General features: G+C 39.7%; 1 protein-coding gene across 1 annotated transcript in view; it reads left to right on the top strand.

Annotated features, from left to right (window-relative positions):
• THSD7B (thrombospondin type 1 domain containing 7B) overlaps positions 1 to 15,218 on the top strand; it is a 773,362-nt gene that overhangs the window by 352,930 nt on the left and 405,214 nt on the right. The window contains exons 7-8 of the mRNA XM_024122279.2: positions 7,472 to 7,663; positions 9,282 to 9,516. Of these exons, the coding sequence (XP_023978047.1) occupies positions 7,472 to 7,663; positions 9,282 to 9,516 (427 nt within the window). The remainder of the gene's footprint in view (positions 1 to 7,471; positions 7,664 to 9,281; positions 9,517 to 15,218) is intronic.

Consider the following 15,218-nt stretch of genomic DNA (forward strand, 5'->3'; position numbering starts at 1 on the left):
TCCGACCAAAGCCCGAGCCTCAGCTCCCAGCCCCCACCCACCCCGGCGGGTGAGCAGACAGGCCTCTCAGGCTGGTGAGTGCCGGTCGGCACCGATCCTGTGTGGGAATCTCTCCGCTTTGCCCTCCGCACCCTGTTACTGCGCTGTCCTCCGCGGCTTCGAAGCTCCCTGCGTCCGCCACCCGCAGTCTCCACCCGCGAAGGGGCCTCTAGTGTGTGGAAACCTTTCCTCCTTCACAGCTCCCTCCCACTGGTGCAGGTCCCGTCCCTATTCTTTTGTCTCTGTTTATTCTTTTTTCTTTTGCCCTACCCAGGTACGTGGGGTGTTTCTTGCCTTTTGGGAGGTCTGAGGTCTTCTGCCAGCGTTCAGTGGGTGTTCTATAGGAGCAGTTCCACGTGTAGATGTATTTCTGATGTATTTGTGGGGAGGAAGGTGATCTCCGCGTCTGACTCTTCCGCCATCTTCTCCCAGATCCTCTTGCATTCTATCTTAATCTTCCATCTCTCCATTCTGAACTCTTCTTCATCTGCTTATCTTTTCTGTTTTTGAAAAGTATTGCCCTATTCTGCCGCATCTTATGATGCAGTTCCTAGATAATTAAGGAACTGCTCACTCCTTTTGGCTTATTTTTTCCAATACTAAATTTACTGGCTAGCTGCCAATGAATTGTATAGAATCCCTTCTTTGTGGTTTGGCATCAACTAAAAGTAATTTAATGAGAAAGACGTATGTGAGCTATGAACCAGGATGCAATACAGCAAAACAGTTAAGAATATAGCTTGTGAGGTCTAACAGGTATGTTTTCTAGTTCTAGCTCAGACACGTACAAGCCATGTGACTCTTGAGAGAGTATTTTTAACCTCTCTGTACCTTAGGTGTGACCATAGTACCTAACTAATGATGTCATTATTGATATTCAGTAGACAATATGGTTTGCTCAGAGTATAGCCCACTCTGTGCTTTCCCAAACATCACATGCTGATGCCATTTTGTTATTGCCATTGTTTCTGTTATTATAAATATGGTAATACTTAACATCAGATTTTTAAAATTTGCCTTCCTATATGTGCAAACTAGATAGACAAATAGACTTCAAATGGTAAAATCAGCAAGCAGAAGCATTAACTGAATTGCTGGCATTGCATAGTTGCACATGGCTTCTGTTTAGCCCTTAGCTTTCCTTCATATTTTATTGATTTGAAATATAAACATTTCCTTAGCTGATTAGGGTCCCAGTCCAGAAGTGGCCAGAAGCTACTTGCATTTAGGGAGATATTTAAATTTAAAAAACGGAATTAAGTGCATATGAATTCCAGTAAATTTGCTATGTACCATCCGTTGACATCTTACTCAGCTGTCGGCAGGTGTTTAATCAATGTTTATTGGCATTCTTTTCTGAGATTCAAATAGGACATAAAATTTTATGACATGTATTTCTGATAAGTGCTTCATTATTTTCCATAGAGAGTGTAATAACACACACAAGAAATATTGACAAATATTGACCCAAATTGCATTATTTTTGGAAGATAAGGTAGTTTGAAGTGTGTATAATGATAAAATGCTGGCCTACTTTAAAAATATGACTGTAGATTTGTGGATATCTGGGTTTCTCTTTCTATTTTGTCTATAACTTTTCTAATTTTGGACACCTACAGTATAGGTTAGAAAACTAAGAATTATAGCTGTTTATTTTATCACTACAAAAGAGAGATGGTAGCTCATAATATTAAATTCTAGTTCCTTAGGATTAAAAAACAAAGAAAACCACAGGATATAGTATATAGCATAGGTATGGTTTAAACATTAGGTTGATGTGGAAAGCCCAAAATCTGAAAGCTACATTAGTGTTAAATTTACATGGTTGCTTGACCAGTAGCCAAAGAGAGTCTGTCATGAGCTATTTATACTTTAAGTACTGTATACATATGAACCAGAAAAAGAAGCATTTTTTAGGGAATCCTGAGTTTATTCATATGTTCAAGAAGGTTTCTCTGAGGTGGACCTAGAGATTATCATATTAAGTGAAGTAAGTCAGACAGAGAAAGAGAGATGTCATATGATATCAGCTATATTTGGAATCTAAAAAAAAAGGATACGAATGAACTTATTTACAAAACAGAAATAGGCTCACAGACATAGAAAACACACTTATGGTTACCAAAAGGGAAAAGGCAGGGGGAGGGATAAATTAGGAGTTTGGTATTAACAGATACACACTACTATATATAAAATAGATAACAAGGACCTATATAGCACAGGGAGCTATATTTAATATCTTGTAATAACCTATAATGGAAAAGAATCTGAAAAAGAATATAGATAATAGATATATATAATTGAATCACCTTGCTGTACCTGAAACTTCCACAACATTGTAAATAAACTATATTTTTTTAAAAAAAGAAAAGAATCTTTCTTTCTCCCATCTAAGAACTGTTGTTTTCAGCCAGGAATTGGCAAGCATGAGAACAGTAGTATGAACTAGGGCCAGGGCCTAGTCTGGTCATCTATGCCAAGGTCTCCAGAATCACAGACAAACAAAACTGAGTGATGAATATGACCCTGGAATGCCATCCCTAGGTATATACTGAAAATAATTGAACTCAGACACTCAAACATGTATGAGTTTGGATGAATGGATAAACAAATCTTGGTGTATATATATATATACAATGGAACATTATTCCATCATAAAATGGAATGAAGTAGTGATATATACTACAACATGCATGACCCTCCAGAGTATTATGCTAAGTGAAAGAACCCAGATGCAAAAAATCACAACTTATATGATTCCACTGACATAAACTATTCAGAATAGATAAATCTGTAGAGATAGAACAGTAATTGGTGGCTGCCAGGGTCTGAGGGAGGAAGTAATGGGGAGAAACTGCTTAATGGATAAAGGCTTTTATTTTGGAGTAATGAAACGTTTTGAAACTAGATAGAGGTGGTAGTTGCCAAAACATCGTGATTTACTAAATGCTGCTGAAGTGTTTCCTCTAAAATGGTTAACTTTGGACTTCCCTGACGGTCCAGTGGTTAGGACTCCGCACTTCCACCGCAGGGGGCACGGGTTCGATCTCTGGTCGGGGAACTAAGATCCCATATACCTCGCGGCCAAAAAATAATAATAATAAAAAATAAAATGTTTAATTTTATGTAATGTGGATTTCACCATATTAAATTATTAAAACATCGTGAGTGACAAGGTTGGAGAGCACCATATCCCATATTTTCAGAATCACAACTGGTTTAAATAAGTCTGCTCTATGAGGAGAGAATGTGGAGTTTGTCATTATTGATCCCAGGGAGTGTGATAAAAGCTGGGAGTAATTTTAGAGTCTTCTTGAAAGATGAACTCAATTTCCCTCTTAAATATACTCAATTTTTTGTAATATTAGATTATAAGAGCTTGTGAAAATCACTTTTAATGACTAAGTTTCTGTCCCACATGCTGCTTTATTTTCCACACTTGCCTGAGATTTCAGTTGGTCTCATTGATCCACCCATGAAATTGAAAACAAGGAAGTATAAATGCTCTTCTTTTGAAATGAGTTCTCTCTGTGCAGTAGGAAGATCATTATTACCAATGTAGATGGGCAGATGAGGTTATTCAGGCTCAAGTGCTTTATTTTTGGCTCTTAAATGGTTTAGATGAGCCACATATAAATAAAATGATCTGGATAATTATAAGCAGTCTTTACATATTATGTGAACTCGTCTGTGAAGTTGTTGGTGGTTATTTGTACCCATATATGCACAGTAAAGCAAGTGCTTTCCATGGTTATGGCATAAGTATCTAGATTTTTTAGATCAAGAATGCCATTGGGTTTTGGCGGTTTACATCTTTGCAAACAACATTTTTTTTTCTTTCCTTCCTTCCTTCCTTCCTTCCTTCCTTCCTTCCTTCCTTCCTTCCTTCCTTCCTTCCTTCCTTCCTTCCTTCCTTCCTTCCTTCCTTCCTTCCTTCCTTCCTTCCTTCCTTCCTTCCTTCCTTCCTTCCTTCCTTCCTTCCTTCCTTCCTTCCTTCCTTCCTTCCTTCCTTCCTTCCTTCCTTCCTTCCTTCCTTCCTTCCTTCCTTCCTTCCTTCCTTCCTTCCTTCCTTCCTTCCTTCCTTCCTTCCTTCCTTCCTTCCTTCCTTCCTTCCTTCCTTCCTTCCTTCCTTCCTTCCTTCCTTCCTTCCTTCCTTGTGGTGCACGGGCTTAGTTGCTCCGCGGCATGTGGGATCTTCCCGGACCAGGGCCCGAACCCGTGTCCCTTGCACTGGCAGGTGGATTCTTAACCACTGCGCCACCAGGGAAGCCCCAAACAACATTTTTTTAAAGGTTTTAAATGTTCCTCTATATTGAGTCCTCCCTCTGTTGTTGGACACCCTGCTGTGTTTGTTGTATAAGTGATTTCTAATCCTTAGACCATCTTTGAAAAGTAAGTGTTATTATTTCATTATTGCAGATGAGATAACTGAGATTCAAAGAAGTTAAGTGATATGCTCAAGAGGATAAGTTGTGCTGGGTTTCACCTTCAGATACTTAACTGTGTCTTCCTAGGCCACCTGTGACTAGGATCCCATCATGCAGCTTTTCTTTGGCAAGATTTCTTATAAAATAGCTCACACAAGAATTGAAGAGCCTGCCCATGACTATTAGCTTGGCTTCGCTAAAGAATAACTTATCTGATTGCTCACATTTCCAAATTAGTCCATATCGACAAGCTATCAAAGTGTTGGTGAGAGTATTGACATTTCACTGCACTGTGGAAATGGATATATCAGTTTGTGGGAAAGCTTAGGTTTTAAAAAGCATCCCAGCACCAGAAGTGAATACTAAGGGTGCTGAATGATGGATGACTGGGGAGGAAGTTAAATTTAGGTCACGGGAAACCTGAGCGTTTGGGAATTGAAGGAAGACGGAAATAGAACAAAATTGGTGTGTCAGTCTAAGTTATTCAGAATTTGATGTCAAACAACTCTTCCAACATGGGCTTCCTCTTCTCCTCAGGCAGCTTCAGGATTAACTGTCTTCCACATACGTTGTATTTTCCCATCATTATACCTTTGTTGACAGTTGCATTGACTGGCATGCCCTCCCTGATTGCCACCAATTCTCACCGTCTCTTTCTCCTTGTTGAAAGCCTTCTGTTCTCAGACTAGTTCCCCAGAGGTCCTTCTCTTCCCTAAATCACTACAGCATTCTTTATTTAAAACACACATTTGCAACTTGACATTTACTTTTGGACTAGGTTTTATCTTTATGTATTTATAGCTCATCTCTGTTATTAATCATGAGTTCTTGGGGGATAAATCGTAGTATCTTCACTTATATTTATCCCATTATATGCCTTGGACATGGTATATGTTCATCAAATAGTAGTTGATAATTTTGTAACTCTTGAAGGCAGGGTTTTCTCAAAACATGTTAATAAAAATACCATTTCTGGGAGAGGTAATTCCTAAAAAAGGATGGCCTTTGGTCAAATAAGACTGAAAAATACTACATACCATTTCCATTGAAGGAAGTTTACATGGCAATTGGCATTTTCAACACACACTACTCTCCAGTGGTGAGACCAATTTTCCTATTTTAATCTAGGACGTCTCAGCTTTCCCCCCACTGTTTAAAGTAAGAACTCTTCAAATATCTCTTATTCATCAAAATGTTCTTTACAAGACACTGCTTTAAAGTGTTTTTCTATAAAAAAATTATCCTCATAATATTCACAGATGTGGAAATTGAATTTTGATTAGATGTAGTTTGTATGTTTAGTTTGACCTGCCTACTTCTGTACTTGGGAAAGCACTCCCCCTAAGCTGTATTGTGTGTGTGTGTGTGTGTGTGTGTGTGTGTGTGTGTACGCACGCGCGCGTCCATGCACGTCCATGTGCATATTTGCATATACAGTGTGGACTCAACCTGAAAATAGACTGAGACTGAAAAGAGAGTGATTGGAACTGGTCTTTCAGCTTGATTATCTGCTAGAATCTCCATTACTTCTCATAATATGCTTGAAAAGTTTTATTTGTACCTCAAGGGCAATGAGCCTGGCCTCATTTACAAATATGAATGCAGATCTTAGGAGGGCACTAGCTTCTCCACCAGGCAGTTTTGCTTACTGTCAGCTTGTTTTATTTACCTCCTCTGAAAAGGAATATCCATCTCTTGGAATTAGATACAATATGTCTAATGGGGAAACCAGAATTTTTGGAGTCAGAAAGTTTTCATTTGCTTCCCAACTCAGGCCTGTGTGACCCTGAGCAAGTTTTCCTTCCCGAGCCACTGACTCCTCATCTATAAAAGAAGATGGGTCAACCCTGTCTATAAGAGCATCTTATAAGGACCATGCCTGGCACAAGGGAAATACTGCATAAATATTAGTTATTTTTTGTGTCAGACAGATTATGACAGGAGAATTCCATGGACATAAAGTCACAAAGACAAAACGACCTGTCTCCTAGAGTTGCCATTCCGCATTTCATGTTGTTGCTTCAAACCATAAATGGTTTTACTATTCTTCATGTCTTCTGTATTTATGAAGTGACTGTGAATGGGGGGGGCATAGTATGAGTTGAATTGTTATCTATAAAGAAGAATATAAGAAGAATATTTGAATTCTAAAAATGGTGAATAAGTAACCTAAAAGAGAGCTTAGAAAAAATTCATTGCAATCATTTGAGATACGGAAAAGCAATTTAGAAATTATCCCCTTAGTCTTGTCTGTTATTGATCATTGTAAAACTCTATCCCCCATTATCATATATACATATGTGTGTGTGTGTGTGTGTGTGTGTGTGTGTATTTTGGTTGGACTAATTCATCACATCATTCAAAGAGGGAATAGATTAGGGAAAATTTTGGACTTGCTTTCAACTTTTATCTCAATGCATTATATAATTTTAGCCACAGATTCATTTCCATTGTGCACATTTACCACTGTGCACAAACAGAATAAAAGAATCACTGTGTGATAATCTCGCTTAAGGTTACGTATTTGGAGGTGAAAGCACCCAATAAAAAATTAGACTGATAATTTGCAGGGGGTTGCTGAATAGATTGCTCAACATAAATTGTGGTTTTCAGGCCAAAAGACTCCTCTGACTCCCATTTTGCAGAAATACATGTACCCGTTACACATGGTATCCATAGCATGTCAATCCTGTCTGTCTCCAGCCATCCATGGCTAAATTGTTCCTGAAGGAAGCCCACTTGTCCCTGGGAAGGATGACAAATGGCAGTTTTGATGCTGTATCTACCTTTCTAAATGCCAAATTATCTCCTGACAGTTTTTCTTGAAATAAATATTATGAACAGCTGAGAAAAAATCAGTTTTTTGCATGTTATTCGTTTAGAGACACCAGGTGAAGTCTTCTAAGCTAAACTGAAGTAATAGAGGAAGCAATGAACTTAAATGTTCCTGGGACTGGCCTCGATTTTACATTAATCGACATCTGTCTTGCTCTGGTTGACTACAGGAGAAGAGGTATCAGGGACTCTCTGCCCAGCACCTCCTCCTCCTGAGCAGATGGTGTGTGAAATTCCCTGCCGGATGGATTGTGTGGTAAGCAAGTGGACAGAGTGGTCATCCTGCTCCCAGTCTTGTTCAAATAAAAACTCCGATGGGAAACAGACCAGGTCAAGGACTATCCTGGCGTTGGCTGGAGAAGGTGAGTAATAGGAAAGGTTTCTGTTCCCTAAATCCAAATGAACAGTTTGCTTTCCATGCATGCCTTTTCTCTTTAATCCTCTAGTTTATCTATGCTGGGTTCCCATATGTATATGACTTGTTTTAGCCCATACTACGTACAGGCCATGGCAATCAGGTGGATGTCAGTTTTCATTATACTTTTTTAGGGAAGGAAACAAGACTTGGTTGATACACATCCAGCTTCAGATTGCTCATGCAGTTGGGAACATAATTGGAATATGTCTGGTTAAACGAGTTCTAAATTAGGAATCAGGAGACATGGCTTCTTGACTGGGAGCTGCCACTAACATTGGCAGACTACCTGATCTGTATGTCCTCATTTCCTGCTCTGTCAGGCTGGCATGTGGTGAGAGGGGAAAAGATGAAGGCTGTGAAAACGGCTTTCAAGAAGCTAAAACGTGTTATGGGGATATAAACGGGTGACTTCAGAACAAATTAGAGGAACAGCTGTTCCTGTCATTTAAAGCAATGGTCTCTGTCCCCAGACACATATGTCATTTCATTTCTTTCAGGCCCTCCCTTGGCTTCGTCTGCCAACAGCTCAGCTGGGACAGCAGAGCAATATGGCCACTGGCTTTGAGGGACTCCTTTTTAGACAAGATTCTGTCTGTGGTCCTAAGAAATGGGGCCAGGGTCAAGAGGAATGAAAATTTTCATATTCTTAAAGTGCAGTGGCCTCCCCCTCTTGTCTGTTATATTTCTGGAAGGAGAAAAAAGTCAATATAATGGGGAAAAAATAACAAGAATAACAAAACTAAGGTCACAAATCTTCCCAAGCATTTGGCCCACTGAATAAAACATTGTAGTGTGGGAGAGTAGGAAAAAAAATCAATACTTTAGATAAATACCAGTTTTGACATGGATATAAAATTGTGAAAGAAAAGATAGTAATGAAATCTGATTGTCTGACTCACCCAAGAGTATAAGGCTGCACATTTGTCTGGTCTCCCTGCCAGTGTATAACACATTGTCAGATATTATTTCAGAGTTTAAGGATGGGCTCTCTCCTGCCAAACTTTAAGAGAGACTTCTGGATTTCTCAAAGTGCAGTAAAATGCACTGCTTGAGGGAGGATGGATGTCTTAAAGTGGTTCTCTGAGAAAAATAATACTGTCTTAGGAAAGAGGGACCATATGTAGGTAATGTGTGTGTGTGTGTATTTGTGTTTGATCTTATATCACTTCAAGGTCATGGGCTATTATATCTAACTGACTAATTTATGTAGGCATAATCATATTAAAATAAAAGCAGATTTCTTTGAAGTTTTCTCAGAGATACATGACGCAGAGGTGAACAGTAGAATCAATTGATTTTTTAAAATCTAGTTGGCATACTGTTGCCTGTTATTGAGGAGAGAAGGGTGCAGTGTATTGTCCTCAGGATAAAAGAACCATGACCATAGCGTCAGAAACAGGGTGCGGTGGCCCAGGCCTTTGGAAGATTGTATCAAAATGCTGTCTTTCTAGACCATTAAAACAGTAAAAACAACAAAAAATAAGAATGACAGTAACAACAGCAACAGCAACATGGTTATAACAGCAACAACTCTGTATTCTTTTTTATTTTGATTTTTGCAGGTGGAAAATCATGCCCCCCTAGTCAGGCCCTCCAAGAATATCGTTCATGCAATGACCATTCCTGTATGCAACTCTACTGGGAGACATCAGCTTGGGGCCCCTGTTCCGAAGACACATTGGTAACTGCCCTTAATGCAACCATTGGCTGGAATGGAGAAGCTACATGTGGTGTGGGCATTCAGATGCGGAGGGTCTTCTGTGTCAAGAGTCATGTGGGACAAGTGATGACAAAAAGGTATTATCAATAATTAATTGAAAGTGCATAGGACTATTGCATAGTGGAGTATTTTTAGTCAGAAACATTTTTCATGCACTGAATATGTCTCAGTCTGTGCTAGAGTAAGAGATTTTTGTTTTGTTTTGTTTTATTTGACTCTTAAAGACTAAAAAATGTGCCTCAACCAAAGGTAGACACTTTTTCATTATGTATGCATTAATTAATGGAGAACAGTAATTATAATGCCCACAAATATTGAATCTGCTTGAGTAATCAAACTTTCTAGAGCTGATATCAATATTTTGGGCTCTTCTTCAATCACATAAAGACTAGGTCCACAAGAAGGTAGGTCGTGCACTTTGAAAATATGGGGCCGTGTTATACTGTTCTTTAGATCTCATTGACCTTGTCTGCAGAGAGCAATAAATCCATATAGACATTTTGAATAGACTAATCCATGCCCTCAAGTAGGTTTACAATCTCATACCTGCTATACTCTGCACATGGAGGTGTAAATTTTTAAAAAACTGTAGGAGAATTTGGACATGAGGACTAGGATATAGATATCAAAAAGGGTCGGGAACAATTGCAAGAGATAGAGGAAAAAGAGTAATTGACTGGAGAACTCAGCTGTGGGAGTTTCTTCTGCCACATAGACCAAATGAGAAGACATAACTCTTCCTCAAGTCCATGCAGGAAGGCTTATGGAAAAGAAAATGTAAGGCACCTAAATTATATACAGAGACTGGGTAACTGGCCTGTCCATAGAGATTTCCAAGTGGCCATGTTTGAACTAGTTCCCTTCGAGTGATGAAAGACCCCTACTCCAGCCACAGTAGTGGTGGGTCACCAGGATGGGCTGGTGCAAGCTTTGATCTAGCGTCACAAACTAGGCAACTTAGAGCTGTTTCCCAGGAATGTTTAAGTTGGGAAAATGAAACCCTCTCTTCTTTCTCTTCATGATGTTCTAAGTATATGGATGGAGAGTTGCCATAGCCATGGTCATGCCTGGTGGAAAAAGCAGGAGGAGAGAGTAAAGCTGATGCTCAGAAAGAGGCAGAAACTGAAGCAGAACAAATCCTGGCAGCATCAAGCCCTGGTCCCAGCCCCCCTAAGTGCACTCCTGCCTTTCCTGGCAACATAGGCAACTACATTTGCTCTTCTGCCTAATTCAGTCCAATTCGTGTTGCTGTCATGTGCAACTCAAACACCTGATTAATTTCATCTTGGGGGCCCCATGATGACGGGCTCTGGGCCTTATCCACACTGCCATGGAAGCCACTTCAGCTGTGTGTAAGGAAAGTCATAGAAGCTCAGTTAAGGAAACGAACTGCTAATGGAAGATATAGGGCAGACTGGCCAGATACTGCTGGTTTTGGAGCATGTGATGAGCAGGTGGCTATGAACATGCGAGGGAAGATGACTGTGACTTGAAGTGAAGCACAGTCAGTAAGACCTCCTCTTTTTTCTCCTCCTAAATGTGGCTTCCAGAGGGCTGGGGCTGGATAGGTCTTCATTGTTGCCACTGCAGATTTTAGAACAGTATCTGGCGTGTAGCTATTGTCCATAAACATATTTAGAAGTCATGAATTAATTAGACCTGTGTGTAGGAAAGTAAAAGGGTTTGACAGGGAATGGATATGAATTGCAGAAGTTTGAGAAGCTGACGTTTATCCTTTGCTTTAAGAAAAAATATTTTATCTACCATGATAAAGTTTGGCAAAGGCGACTGCCTTGAAGAGTAATGAACAGATCATACGTATGACCTTCTGCTCTTATTAACTCATAAACGTTATTTCTGCTTTAGCATCCAACTCTAAATTGCTTGTGATATTTTTGGAGCATCAGTTTATATCATTTGTGTCTTTCAACTTACCTGGTACCCATAATACCATGTGGACTGATTGGGTCAATGGGCCGATATAGCCAAACATGGACAATAATGTTTGCATATCACTTGAATCAGGTGATAATCTAATTCATGGGGTTATGGTACAATCCTAAAAGGCTTATAAAGATATTATGCAGACAAGAGAACTCCTTTTATCTTGAGAAGGACTGCAGTCCTGATAATGTTCATTTTTATGATGTAAATTTTCAACTGCTTAAAAAAGATGCATGAAATATTAGCTTGAATATACAAATAGAAATAAATATAGCTTGGGTATAGGAATAAATGGTATGTGAAATGCAGCAAATTATTATTCTTTAGAGTGATGAGAAAATTTAGCATTCCTGAAGTCTGATCTCCCTTCCACAGAACTTTTACCTCTGAACCACAACAGGAAAAATCCACTTGATATGAATGTAATTTGGTTGTTTTCTTAGTAAAGAAGCATTAGAATTGAGAGTGACAACTACCAAATACATTATCATCACACTTTAAAGACTATTTGGACATGAGGGGATGGGTTGTGTGTTCAAATAGCCCTCTACCTCCTCGTCTAGCCTCATGATTATGTTGAATGACAATTTTTTATTAAAGTCTCTGAGCCCATCAGCTTATACAGATGTTAACTTAATGATATTTTGTGACCAGAAAAACCACAGGGCCAAAAGTTTATAGTTTAAAGCATAATTCACAAATGCATATGCTTTTATTTGATAATCTACGTAAGTAAGACTCAGATATTATTACAGTGAATAACCTCCAGTTTTACTCGGTTTTGCAACATAGAAAAATGAATTGCACAGATGTTTTCCCTAACACACACACACACACACACAGAGAAAGACATTGCTGATTACTTTTTGCACTTTTAATGAGGCTGGAGACTTAACAACCTAGTTTTAATTCTTACTGTATGTCTCCAAACGATCCTGCTAAACAAGAGGAGCCTGCATTGACTTAAGTAAAGTTAATTAAAATTCTTGAGGTTAATGAGATTAACTGAGCTAAGAAAATAATACCTAGTGTCCAGTGAAGCACATAGTGAAATAGTGAGATTATCAGCAAGAGAAAGTATCCTTTGCCTTGCCCTTTCAGAATAATATGCTTTTGCTCTTTTTTATGTGAAAGCTATTGCAGTGGAAAAAATTTCCCTGCCATTTGTGAAATCCTTGGGGTGAGGGTAATGGCAATAGAAAGAGGAAAGAAAAAGAAAATATTCTAACGAAAGAGCAGCCTTTACAGTAGAAAAAAGAAGCATGTCTCCATGGATTGGATGGGCTATCATAATATATTTTATCTCTAAACCCACTGCACGGGGATGCACAGAATTCCTTGCAAGTTCTTGCTTCCCAGGGTTGGTATTCTGGTTTCCACGTAATTGTATAGGTGAGAATGTTACCATAGCATGAGTAATAGAACTGATCATATCAGAAAATGAGGACTAGCTAGGGCACAACTCAAACAGAAGTGAGAGCTTGTTGGGATATTTGGGGGATTTTGTTTGGTTTTGTTTCACTACCCAATGTTTATTTTTTCAGTTGCAGTGTGCAAAAAATAATAATAAAGATTTAAATCACACAACTCAAAGCCATCCAAAGGTCCTGTAAAACACTTTCTGCCTTTCATGGGAAAACGCTGGGCATTTGGTGAGATATAGTAATGGCGAGCTCCGTTTACACATTTAATGTTTAAAAAGTTGGCAGGTTGAGATGGTCCCTCAGTCCCTGGGTTGGAGGACTGCTCCTGGAGATGGAGCACAGTGTCTGCCTCATGATTATGGACACGTAACTGAGAAATGGCAGATCTTTGTAGCTCAGTTTGATGCATTTCAGCACAGAAACTAAAACCTACAGCGTGACCAAGAGGCAGTCATTATGAAATACTCCAGTGCAAGTCCAGGAAAATATATGTGTTGAAATGAAGTGTATTCACCCTTTTAACAAGAGTATTGCCAATCTAGAATCAGAGTGTTGCACGAGAGCAGGAAGTATAAATTATGACAAAAGGCAAGAAGCCATACTGTGTTTACTCACTAAAACAGGAATCCATATGTTACCCTGGTTTTTAAGGCTTCAATTTTGTTTTGAAAATGGCTGGATAAATTTGCCTAATATTCCCAGAGATTTGTCTTCAGGCTTTACCAGCATAGAATACTTGTCAATCATTCACTTACCGTTACTAAATACTTACACAGCATTAAGATCTGGTATTTTTATGATATGGTATGAGATGGAATTCTACCATCAAGGCATTCAAAATTAGTGTACGTATAACGCATGCCCGTGTGCATGCACACACGCACAAACACACACACACACACACACACACACACACAGAAAACCAGCAATGCAGAAGATATCAAAAGCTTTTTTTTTAGTCAGTGACAATAAACAATACAGAAAATAAACATTATAATGTTTAGAAGTGGAGGACACATAAGTTGCTAATAGTCAAGGAGAGTATTTTTGGAGATTAAGAGTAAATTTATGAAAATTAGAAATGTGATAATCCGTACCAAGATGGCGGAGTAGAAGGACGTGTTCTCACTCCCTCTTCTGAGAACACCAGAATCACAGCTAGCTGCTGGATAATCATCAACAGGAAGACACTGGAACTCACCAAAAAAGATACCCCACATCCAAAGACAAAGGAGAAGCCCCAGTGGGACGGTAGGAGGGGTGCAATCACAGTAAAATCAAATCCCATAACTGCTGAGTGGGTGACTCACAGACTGGAGAACAATTTTACCACAGAAATCCACCCACTGGAGTGAAGGTTCTGAGCCCCATGTCAGGTTTCCCAACCTGGGGGTCTGGCAACAGGAGGAGGAATTCCTAGAGAATCAGACTTTGAAGCCTAGTGGGATTTGATTGCAGGACTTCGACAGGACTGGGGGAAACAGAGACTCCACTCTTGGAGGGCACACACAAAGCAGTGTGTGCATCGGGACCCAGGGGAAGGAGAAGTGACCCCATAGGAGACTGAACCAGACCTACCTGCTGGTGTTGGAGGGTCTCCTGCAGAGGCAGGGGGTGGCTATGGTTCACTGTGAGGACAAGGACACTAGCAGCAGAAGTTCTGGGAACTACTTCTTGGCGTGAGCCCTCCCAGAGTCGGCCACTAGCCCCACCAAAGAGCCCAGGTAGGCTCCAGTGTTGGGTCGCCTCAGGCCAAACAACCAACAGGGAGGGAGCCCAGCCCCACCCATCAGTAGTCAAGGGAATTAAAGTTTTACTGAGCTCTGCCCACCAGAGCAACACCCAGCTCTACCCACCACCAGTCCCTCCCATCAGGAAACTTCCACAAGCCTCTTAGATAGCCTCATCCACCAGAGGGCAGACAGCAGAGGCAAGGAGAACTACAATCCTGCAGCCTGTGGAACAAAAACCACATTCACAGAAAGACAGACAAGATGAAAAGGCAGAGGGCTATGTACCAGTTGAAGGAACAAGATAAAACCCCAGAAAAACAACTAAATGAAGTGGAGATAGGCAACCTTCCAGAAAAAGAATTCAGAATAATGAGAGTGAAGATGATCCAGGACCTCGGAAAAACAATGGAGGCAGAGATCGAGAAGATGCAAGAAATGTTTAACAAAGACCTAGAAGAATTAAAGAACAAACAAACAGAGAAGAGCAATGCAATAACTGAAATGAAAACTACACTAAAAGGAATCAATGGCAGAATAGCTGAGGCAGAAGAACGGATAAGTGACCTGGAAGACAGAATGGTGGAATTCACTGCCATGGAACAGAATAAAGAAAAAAGAATGAAAAGAAATGAAGACAGCCTAAGAGACCTCTGGGACAACAATGAGGTATACAACATT

The sequence above is a fragment of the Physeter macrocephalus genome, chromosome 2 (genome assembly GCF_002837175.3).
Source record: "Physeter macrocephalus isolate SW-GA chromosome 2, ASM283717v5, whole genome shotgun sequence".
Classification (NCBI taxonomy): domain Eukaryota; kingdom Metazoa; phylum Chordata; class Mammalia; order Artiodactyla; family Physeteridae; genus Physeter; species Physeter macrocephalus.